Source organism: Catharus ustulatus, chromosome 31 (genome assembly GCF_009819885.2).
Source record: "Catharus ustulatus isolate bCatUst1 chromosome 31, bCatUst1.pri.v2, whole genome shotgun sequence".
In the NCBI taxonomy this organism is placed as follows: Eukaryota; Metazoa; Chordata; class Aves; order Passeriformes; family Turdidae; genus Catharus; species Catharus ustulatus.
The window spans coordinates 480362-491231 of NC_046251.1; the positions used below are offsets into that span (position 1 = coordinate 480362).

The 10870-nt window shown below is 60.4% G+C and overlaps 1 protein-coding gene across 2 annotated transcripts; it reads right to left on the reverse strand.

Moving 5' to 3' along the window:
- Positions 1-567: 567 nt before the first annotated feature.
- Positions 568-10867, reverse strand: CBX5 (chromobox 5). 2 transcript variants are annotated; one of them, XM_033083305.1, is made up of 5 exons: positions 10772-10867; positions 7232-7383; positions 5650-5848; positions 4056-4153; positions 568-773 (listed from the first exon to the last, which is right to left on the reverse strand). In XM_033083305.1, the coding sequence occupies exons 2-5, from the start codon at positions 7366-7368 to the stop codon at positions 623-625; spliced, it is 585 nt and encodes a 194-aa protein (XP_032939196.1). In that variant the 5' UTR covers positions 7369-7383; positions 10772-10867; the 3' UTR covers positions 568-622. The 2 variants fall into 2 exon arrangements, with proteins under 2 accessions (XP_032939196.1, XP_032939197.1); XM_033083306.1 differs by lacking the exon at positions 10772-10867 and adding an exon at positions 10572-10624.
- Between the last annotated feature and the right edge of the window lie 3 nt (positions 10868-10870).

Consider the following 10870-nt stretch of genomic DNA (forward strand, 5'->3'; position numbering starts at 1 on the left):
GGCTATGTACAGGTGTGTTGGGGTGTTGTTGGGTGTTATTTTTGGGGTGTTTTTTTGAGCTGTTTTGGGTGTTTTTGGGCTGTTTCAGGGTGTTTTTTGGGTGTTGTTTTTGGGGTATTTGAGGTGTTTTTTGGGCTGTTTTGAGGTGGTTTTGGGGTGTTTCAGGGTGTTTTTGGCTGGTTTTGGGTGTTGTTTTTGGGCTGTTTTTTTGAGCTGTTTTGGGCTGGTTTTGGTGGTTTTGGGCTGTTTCAGGGCTGTTTTTGAGCTGTTTCAGGCTGTTTTGGGCTGGTTTTGGGGCTGTTTTTGGGGTGTTTCTGGGCTGTTTCGAGCTGTTTTTGGGCTGTTTTTGGGCTGTTTCTGGGCTGGTTTTGTTGTTTTTGGGGTGTTTTTGAGCTGTTTTTGGTGTTCTTGGGCTGTTTCTGGGCTGTTTCAGGCTGTTTCGGGCTGTTTTTGGTGTTTTTTGGGTGTTTCTGGGCTGGTTTTGGGGTGTTTCTGGGCTGGTTTTGTTGTTTTTGGGGCGTTTCAGGCTGTTTCGGGCTGGTTTTGGGGCTGGTTTTGGTGTTTTTGGGGTGTTTCTGGGCTGGTTTTGTTGTTTTTGGGGCGTTTCAGGGTGTTTTGGGGCTCAGCTGCGGGGCGGGTCCCGCTCCTTGCTGTCACTGTCCTCGGGGTACGCGTGCCACGTCAGCCGCTCCTCGTAGAAGGCGATGACGATCTGGGGACACTTGAGGTTGGCCTCCTTGGCCAGCACCAGGTCGGCCTCGTCCGTGTCCTTCCTGCGGGGACAGCGGGGTCAGGGCAGGGGGACAGGCTGGGGACAGGGTGGGGACATGGGGACACAATGGGGATAGGCTGTGGACACTCTGGGGACACTCTGGGGACAGAATGGGGACACTCTGGGGACATGGGGACACTCTGGGGACAAATTTGGGGGGTACCAAATTCGAGGACACAGAGACAAACTGGGGACACAAACACAAACTGGGGACAGGGACACAAACTGGGAGCACTGGGAGCAGTCACACACACAAACTGGGAGCACTGGGAGCAGTCACACACACAAACTGGGAGCACTGGGAGCACTGGGAGGTTACACACACACACAAACTGGGAGCACTGGGAGCACTGGGAGCACTGGGAGCAGTCACACACACAAACTGGGAGCACTGGGAGGTTACACACACACAGACTGGGAGCACTGGGAGCACTGGGAGCACTGGGAGGGGGTCACACACACAGACTGGGAGCACTGGGAGCACTGGGAGATTACACACACACAAACTGGGAGCACTGGGAGCAGTCACACGCACAAACTGGGAGCACTGGGAGAGGTCACACACACACACACTGGGAGCACTGGGAGCACTGGGAGGTTACACACACACAGACTGGGAGCACTGGGAGCACTGGGAGGTTGCACACACACAAACTGGGAGCACTGGGAGCAGTCACACACACAAACTGGGAGCACTGGGAGCACTGGGAGCACTGGGATCTCACCATTTCATCAGGAACATGAGGTCCCCACAGGAGTCGGTGACTGGGGGGTCACACACACACAGACTGGGAGCACTGGGAGCACTGGGAGGAGTCACACACACAGACTGGGAGCACTGGGAGGTTACACACACACACACTGGGAGCACTGGGAGCACTGGGAGCACTGGGAGGGGTCACACACACAAACTGGGAGCACTGGGAGCACTGGGAGCAGTCACACACACACACACAGACTGGGAGCACTGGGAGCACTGGGAGGTTACACACACACACAGACTGGGAGCACTGGGAGCACTGGGAGCACTGGGCTCTCACCATTTCATCAGGAACATGAGGTCCCCGCAGGAGTCGGTGACTGGGGGGTCACACACACAAACTGGGAGCACTGGGAGCAGTCACACACACAAACTGGGAGCACTGGGAGCACTGGGAGCAGTCACACACACAAACTGGGAGCACTGGGAGCAGTCACACACACAGACTGGGAGCACTGAGAGCACTGGGAGCAGTCACACACACACACTGGGAGCACTGGGAGCACTGGGAGCACTGGGGAGGTCACACACACACAAACTGGGAGCACTGGGAGCACTGGGAGCACTGGGATCTCACCATTTCATCAGGAACATGAGGTCCCCGCAGGAGTCGGTGGCTGGGGCACACAGACACAAACTGGGAGCACTGGGAGCAGTCACACACACAAACTGGGAGCACTGGGAGAGGTTAGACACACAAACTGGGAGCACTGGGAGAGGTTAGACACACAAACTGGGAGCACTGGGAGCACTGGGAGCAGTCACACACACAGACTGGGAGCACTGGGAGCAGTCACACACACACACTGGGAGCACTGGGAGCACTGGGAGCACTGGGAGCACTGGGAGGTTACACACACACAAACTGGGAGCACTGGGAGCACTGGGAGCACTGGGAGGGGTCACACAGACACACAAACTGGGAGCACTGGGAGGGGTCACACACACAGACTGGGAGCACTGGGAGCACTGGGAGGTTACACACACACAAACTGGGAGCACTGGGAGGTTACACACACACAAACTGGGAGCACTGGGAGCACTGGGAGCACTGGGAGGTTACACACACACAAACTGGGAGCACTGGGAGCACTGGGAGCACTGGGCTCTCACCATTTCATCAGGAACATGAGGTCCCCGCAGGAGTCGGTGACTGGGGGGTCACACAGACACAAACTGGGAGCACTGGGAGAGGTTAGACACACAAACTGGGAGCACTGGGAGCACTGGGAGCACTGGGAGCAGTCACACACACAAACTGGGAGCACTGGGAGGGGTCACACACACACACTGGGAGCACTGGGAGGGGTCACACACACAAACTGGGAGCACTGGGAGGTTACACACACACAAACTGGGAGCACTGGGAGCACTGGGAGCAGTTACACACACACACTGGGAGCACTGGGAGGGGTCACACACACAAACTGGGAGCACTGGGAGGTTACACACACACAAACTGGGAGCACTGGGAGCACTGGGATCTCACCATTTCATCAGGAACATGAGGTCCCCACAGGAGTCGGTGACTGGGGGGTCACACACACACAGACTGGGAGCACTGGAAGCACTGGGAGCAGTCACACACACACACACTGGGAGCACTGGGAGCACTGGGAGGTCACACACACAAACTGGGAGCACTGGGAGGTCACACACACAAACTGGGAGCACTGGGAGGTCACACACACACAAACTGGGAGCACTGGGAGCACTGGGAGCACTGGGAGGGGTCACACACACACACACTGGGAGCACTGGGAGGTTACACACACACAAACTGGGAGCACTGGGGAGGTTACACACACACACTGGGAGCACTGGGAGGGGTCACACACACAAACTGGGAGCACTGGGAGCAGTCACACACACAAACTGGGAGCACTGGGAGGGGTCACACACACAGACTGGGAGCACTGGGAGCACTGGGAGGTTACACACACACAAACTGGGAGCACTGGGAGGTTACACACACACAAACTGGGAGCACTGGGGAGGTTACACACACACACACTGGGAGCACTGGGAGCACTGGGAGCACTGGGAGCAGTCACATACACAAACTGGGAGCACTGGGAGCACTGGGAGCACTGGGCTCTCACCATTTCATCAGGAACATGAGGTCCCCGCAGGAGTCGGTGACTGCGGGGTCACACAGACACAAACTGGGAGCACTGGGAGCACTGGGAGGTTACACACACACAAACTGGGAGCACTGGGAGCACTGGGAGCAGTCACACACACAAACTGGGAGCACTGGGAGGTTACACACACACAAACTGGGAGCACTGGGGAGGTTACACACACACAAACTGGGAGCACTGGGAGCACTGGGAGGTTACACACACACACACACACACAAACTGGGAGCACTGGGAGCACTGGGAGCTCACCATTTCATCAGGAACATGAGGTCCCCGCAGGAGTCGGTGACTGGGGGGTCACACAGACACACACACACACAGACTGGGAGCACTGGGAGCACTGGGAGCACTGGGAGCACTGGGAGCACTGGGCTCTCACCATTTCATCAGGAACATGAGGTCCCCGCAGGAGTCGGTGGCCCCGATGATTTTCTCGGGCTCCAGGCCCCGCTCGAAGCCGCGGGCGATGTCGTTGCTCTGGGGGGGGATTGGGATTGGGAAATGGGATTGGGATTGCCACTGTCCCCAAACCCTGTCCTTGTCCCCAAACCCTGTCCCTGTCCCTCCCCATGTCCCCATCCCTGTGTCCCTGTCCCCATCCCTGGATTCGCATCCACTCCTGGTGCCACTGTCCCCATCCCTGTGTCCCTGTCCCCATCCCCATGTCCCCATTGTCACCTCTCTCTTTTTCTTGGCCCTGCCACCCTCGCTCACGGGCAGTGTCCCCATGTACCCCCATGTCCCCACTGTCACCTCTCTCTTTTTCTTGGTCCTGCCATCCTCACTCCCGGGCAGTGTCCCCATGTCCCCCCAGGTGTCCCCATGTCCCCATGTCCCCTCTCTCTTTTTCTTGGCCCTGCCATCCTCACTCCTGGGCAGTGTCCCCATGTGTCCCCATGTCCCCTCTCTCTTTTTCTTGGCCCTGCCATCCCATGCTGACTCCCAGGCAGTGTCCCCATGTCTCCAGGTGTCCCCCTGTCCCCCCAGGTGTCCCCCTTGTCACCTCTCTCTTTTTCTTGGCCCTGCCATCCTCACTCCCCGTCAGTGTCCCCATGTCCCCAGGTGTCCCCATGTCCCCCCAGGTGTCCCCACTGTCACCTCTCTCTTTTTCTTGGCCCTGCCATCCCATGCTGACTCCCAGGCAGTGTCCTCATGTCCCCAGGTGTCCCCATGTCCCCCCATGTCCCCATTGTCACCTCTCTCTTTTTCTTGGCCCTGCCATCCTCACTCCCAGGCAGTGTCCCCGTGTCCCCAGGTGTCCCCTTGTCCCCCCAGGTGTCCCCATGTCTCCAGGTGTCCCCATGTCCCCCCATGTCCCCACTGTCACCTCTCTCTTTTTCTTGGCCCTGCCATCCTCGCTGCCGGGCAGTGTCCCCATGTCCCCAGGTGTCCCCATGTCCCCCCATGTCCCCACTGTCACCTCTCTCTTTTTCTTGGCCCTGCCATGCTCATTCCCAGGCAGTGTCCCCATGTCCCCCCAGGTGTCCCCAAGTGTCCCCACTGTCACCTCTCTCTTCTTCTTGGCCCCGCCCTCCTCGCTCCCAGGTAGTGTCCCCATGTCCCCCCATGTGTCCCCATTGTCACCTCTCTCTTTTTCTTGGCCCTGCCACCCTCGCTCCCGGGCAGTGTCCCCCTGTCCCCATGTCCCCCCAGGTGTCCCCATGTCCCCCCAGGTGTCCCCATGTCCCCCCAGGTGTCCCCATGTCCCCCATGTCCCCACTGTCATCTCTCTCTTTTTCTTGGCCCTGCCATCCTCACTCCTGGGCAGTGTCCCCATGTCCCCCCATGTGTCCCCAGTGTCACCTCTCTCTTTTTCTTGGCCCTGCCATCCTCACTCCCGGGCAGTGTCCCCAGGTGTCCCCATGTCCCCCCAGGTGTCCCCCATGTCCCCACTGTCACCTCTCTCTTTTTCTTGGCCCTGCCACCCTCACTCCCCGTCAGTGTCCCCATGTCCCCAGGTGTCCCCATGTCACCTCTCTCTTTTTCTTGGCCCTGCCATCCTCGCTCCCGGGCAGTCCCTTGCGCTTGGCGCCCTCGGGGCGCTCGCGGGGCCGGCTGCCGTCGCTGTCCCTCGTGTCCCTCATGTCCCTCATCCTGCGGTCCTTGCGCAGGAACTGCGAGATCAGCTCGGGGCAGTCCAGGTTCTTCTCGGGCTCCCACGTGTTGTGTTCCCTGGGGACAGGGACAGGGGACATCCAGAGACACACAGGGACACCCAGGGACACCCAGGGGACATCCAGGGACATCCAGGGGCACACAGGGACATCCAGGGACACCCACAGGACACCCAGGGGACACCCAGGGACAGCCAGGAACATCCAGGGACACTGTGGGGACACCCAGGGACAGACAGGGGCACCCAGAGACACCCAGGGACATCCAGGGACACCCATGGACACCCACAGGACACCCAGGGGACATCCAGGGACACCCACGGACACCCAGGGGACACAGAGAGACACCCAGGGACACCCACAGGGGACACCCAGGGGACACACAGGGACACCCAGGGACACCCAGGGGAAATCCAGGGACATCCAGGGACACCCAGGGGACATCTTCTCACCCCCACGTGTTGTGTTCCCTGTGGGACATGGTCAGGGGACACCCAGGAACACCCAGGGACACCCATGGACACCCAGGGGACACAGAGAGACACCCAGGGGACACCCATGGACACCCAGGGATACTCAGGGACATCCAGGGACACCCAGGGGACACCCAGGGACATCCAGGGACACTGTGGGGACACCCAGGGACAGACAGGGACACCCAGGGGACACCCAGGGACATCCAGGGACAGACTAGGGACATCCAGAGACACCCAAGGACACCCACAGGACACCCAGGGGACATCTCCTCACCCCCACGTGTTGTGTTCCCTGTGGGACATGGTCAGGGGACACCCAGGGATACCCAGGGGACATCCAGGGACATCCAGGGGACACCCAGGGATACCCAGGGGACACCGAGGAACAGACAGGGACACCCAGGGGAAATCCAGGGACACCCAGGGGACACCGAGGGACAGACAGGGACACCCAGGGGAAATCCAGGGACACCTGGGGGACATCCAGGGACATCCAGGGGACATCCAGGGACACCCAGGGGCCATCCAGAGACACCCAGGACACCCAGGGGACACCCAGGGACACCCAGAGGTACACAGGGGACACCTGGGGGACACCCAGGGACACTGTGGGGACGCCCAGGGGCACACAGGGACACCGAGGGACACTCCCCACCCGTGGAGCCCCTGTGTCCCTGTCACACAGCAGTGTCCCTGCACTGTCCCCAGGGCATCCCCATGTCCCCATCCCACCCTGGGGTCACTGTGGTGTCCCCATGTCCCCATCCCTGTGTCCTCTGTCACACAGTGGGGTCACTCCTGTCCCAGGACTGTGTCCCGTGTGTCCCCTGTCCCCAGGAGCCATGTCCCCTGTCCCTGGGGGCTCTGTGGGCTGTGTCCCCTGTCCCCAGGACTGTGTCCCCTGTCCCACACTGTGTCCCCACGCTGTCCCCACGCTGTCCCCACGCTGTCCCCATGTCACTCACTCGGAGAAGCCCTTCCACTTGAGCAGGTACTCGGCCTGGCCCCTCACCACGCGCCGATCCAGAACCTTCTCCACCACATACTCCTCCTCCTCCCCCGAGGACGAGCTGTCGGCTGCCCGCCGGCTCCTCCTGCCCATAGCGCAGCCACCGCTCTGGGGACAGGGACAGGGACAGTGACAGGGACAGGGAATGTCACCATGGGACAGGGAACTGCCCGCCGGCTCCTCCTGCCCATGGCGCAGCCACCGCTCTGGGGACAGGACAGGGACAGGGACAGGGACAGGGAATGTCACCACGGGACAGGGAACTGCCCGCCGGCTCCTCCTGCCCATAGCGCAGCCACCGCTCTGGGGACAGGGACAGGGACAGGGAATGTCACCATGGGAATGTCACCGTGGGACAGTGACAGGGACAGGGAACTGCCCGCCGGCTCCTCCTGCCCATAGCGCAGCCACCGCTCTGGGGACAGGGACAGGGAATGTCACCGTGGGACAGGGAATGTCACAGAGAATGTCACTGGGAATGTCACCATGGGATAGTGACAGGGAATGTCACACGGAATGGCACAGGGAATGTCACTGGGAATGTCACAGGGAATGGCACCGTGGGACAGTGACAGGGAATGGCACGGTGGCACAGAGAATGTCACCATGGCACAGGGACAGGGAATGTCACAGGGAATGTCACCACGGGACAGGGAATGTCACCATGGGACAGTGACAGGGAATGTCACCACGGGACAGGGAACGGCTCCTGCCCATAGCGCAGCCACCGCTCTGGGGACAGACAATGGCACAGGGAATGTCACCGTGGCACAGTGACAGGGACAGAGAATGTCACCGTGGGACAGGGAATGTCACAGAGAATGTCACTGGGAATGTCAACATGGCACAGGGAATGTCACAGGGAATGTCACCATGGGATAGTGACAGGGAATGTCACACGGAATGGCACAGGGAATGTCACTGGGAATGTCACAGGGAATGGCACCGTGGGACAGTGACAGGGAATGGCACGGTGGCACAGAGAATGTCACCATGGCACAGGGACAGGGAATGTCACAGGGAATGTCACCACGGCACAGGGAGCTGCCCACAGCGCAGCCACCGCTCTGGGGACAGGACAGGGACAGTGACAGGGACAGGGAATGTCACCATGGCACAGTGACAGGGACAGGGAATGTCACAGGGAATGTCACCATGGCACAGGGAATGTCACCATGGGACAGTGACAGGGACAGGGAATGTCACAGGGAATGTCACCACGGCACTGGGAACGGCTCTTGCCCACAGCGCAGCCACCGCTCTGGGGATGGAATGGGGACAGTGACAGGGACAGTGACAAGGAATGTCACCGTGGAACAGGGAATGTCACAGGGACAGTGACAGGGAATGTCACAGGGAATGTCACCGTGGCACAGGGAGCTGCCCACAGCACAGCCACCGCTCTGGGGACAGGACAGGACAGTGACAGGGACAGTGACAGGGACAGTGACAGGGACAGTGACAGGGATAGTGACAGGGATAGTGACAAGGAATGTCATCGTGGGACAGGGCATGTCACCATGGCACAGGGAATGTCACTGTGGGACCGTGACAGGTACAGGGAATGTCACCACGGGACAGGGAACAGCTCCTGCCCATAGCGCAGCCACCGCTCTGGGGATGGAATGGGGACAGTGACAGGGACAGTGACAGCGATAGTGACAGGGACAGTGACAGGGATAGTGACAAGGAATGTCACCGTGGGACAGGGAATGTCACAGGAAATGTCACAGAGAATGTCACAGGGAATGTCACAGAGAATGTCACCGTGGGACAGGGCATGTCACAGGAAATGTCCCAGGGAATGTCACCGTGGGACAGGGAATGTCACAGGGGATGTCACAGAGAATGTCACCGTGGCACAGGGGACAGCCCAGAAGGATTTGGGGACATCTCAGGGCCCCCAAAAGGAGATTTGAGGCTCCTGGAACTCCCTGAAAGGGGCAATGGGGACACCTGGGGACACCCAGGAGGGATCTGGGGACACCTGGGGACTCTAAAGGAAGAATCTGGGGTCATTTTGGGATCCCAATGAAAAATTTGGGGTCATTTTAGGACCCCCAGGAGGGGCTTGGGGTCACTTTGGGACCCCAAAGGAAGAATTTGGGGTAATTTTGGGACCCCAATGAAGAATTTGGGATAATTTTGGGACCCCAATGAAGAATTTAGGGTCATTTTGGAACCCCAATGAAGAATTTGGGGTAATTTGGGGACCCCAATGAAGAATTTGGGGTCATTTTGGGACCCCCAAAGGGAGATCCCAATGGGGGGAGCACATTCCTAAAACCCAGCGAGGATTTTACACACAAAGAACCAAAACTGGAGCTAAAAACCCCTAAAAAACCTGAGGATTTAGGCGGTGCAAAACGCAATTTTGGATAAATCCCCAAAAAACGAGGGGGGATTTGGGAACAGCAAAACAGAATTTGGGCTAAACCCCTTAAAAACGGGTGGATTAAAGCCCGGATTTTTAAGAAAACCCCAATTCTGATTTTTTTCCTCCCCTTAAGGCTCGATTTGAGCGGATTTCCACAGCCCAGCGAGGAATCCCTCGCTGCCGGGCTGGAATTTCCTGCCGGATTCCCGGCGGGATTCCCCGCAGCTCCCGCGAGGGTTCCTGAGGGAAAAGAAGCCGGGAAAAGGCTTTAAGCTAATAAAAAAAAAAAACAAATAAAGGCTGTGGAAGGGCAGGGCCGAGCCCGAGCCCCCGGGGCGCCGCTCCCGCGAATCCTGAGGGAACAAAGGGAACGCGCCGCGCTCGGGCCAGCACCGCCCTCCCGAGCGCCAAACGCCGCAGTTGTGAGGGGAAACCCCCCGGCCTGAGGCGGGAGGGCTCCGGTTTGGGGCGAAACGCGGCGGTTTGAGGGCAGAAACCGCAGTTTTGGGGGAAAAAGCCGCAGTTTCGGGTTCAGAGCGGCCAAGGGGGGCCCGCTCCCCGGGCCTGGAGGCGGGGCCAAAAGCGCGCCCCGCTCTACGATTGGTCAGAGCCGCCGCGCGCCCGCGCGCTGATTGGATAAACGCCCCGCCGCTCGCCACGGCCCCGCCGCGCCGCGATTGGGCGGTGAGGCTGTCACTCCAAGCGCAGCCCCGCCTCCGTTCCGCCGCTATTGGTCCCCGCGCTTGTCAATCGCCGCGCCGCCCCGCCTCCTGCTCGCTGCTGTTAAATTCCGCGCCCGCCGCTCCCCACGTGGCCCCGCCTCCCATCCCTCGCCATTGGCCAGCGCGCCTGCCCGTCACGGCGGCGGACCCGCCCCCACGCTGCCGCCCATTCATCCGCCGCCCGCCGCCGGCGCTACCTGCGCGGAGAGCGGCTCCGGCGCGGGCCCGTTCGCCGCGGCTTGGCCGCTCCTCCGAGCTGCGGCCGCTCCGCGCTCCGCCCGCCAAAACCGCCCGCAGCGCGCAGGCGCCGCCGGCAGCGCTCCGCGCATGCGTCCGCCCGCCTTTCCCCCCTCCCCGAAGCCCGCCGCGATTGGCGCATGCGCTGCTCCGGCCGCACCTTGGGGCCGGCGGGCAGGCGGCCCCTCCTCGCCGCCGCCGGGAGTCGCCGCCGCCCCGCTCTGCGCCCGCCGCGCTGCGCTCGCCGAGCTGTGCTGGG

What these genes read in the sequence shown, in the direction of transcription:
- CBX5 (XM_033083305.1), bottom strand. Translation starts at nt 7,368, where the DNA reads ATGGGCAGGAGGAGCCGGCGGGCAGCCGACAGCTCGTCCTCGGGGGAG. An exon ending in AAGTGGAAGGGCTTCTCCGA is followed by an intron (nt 5,849 to 7,231) that starts GTGAGTGACATG and finishes CCCTGTCCCCAG; the next exon opens with GGAACACAACACGTGGGAGC. An exon ending in CTCATGTTCCTGATGAAATG is followed by an intron (nt 774 to 4,055) that starts GTGAGAGCCCAG and finishes CTGTCCCCGCAG; the next exon opens with GAAGGACACGGACGAGGCCG.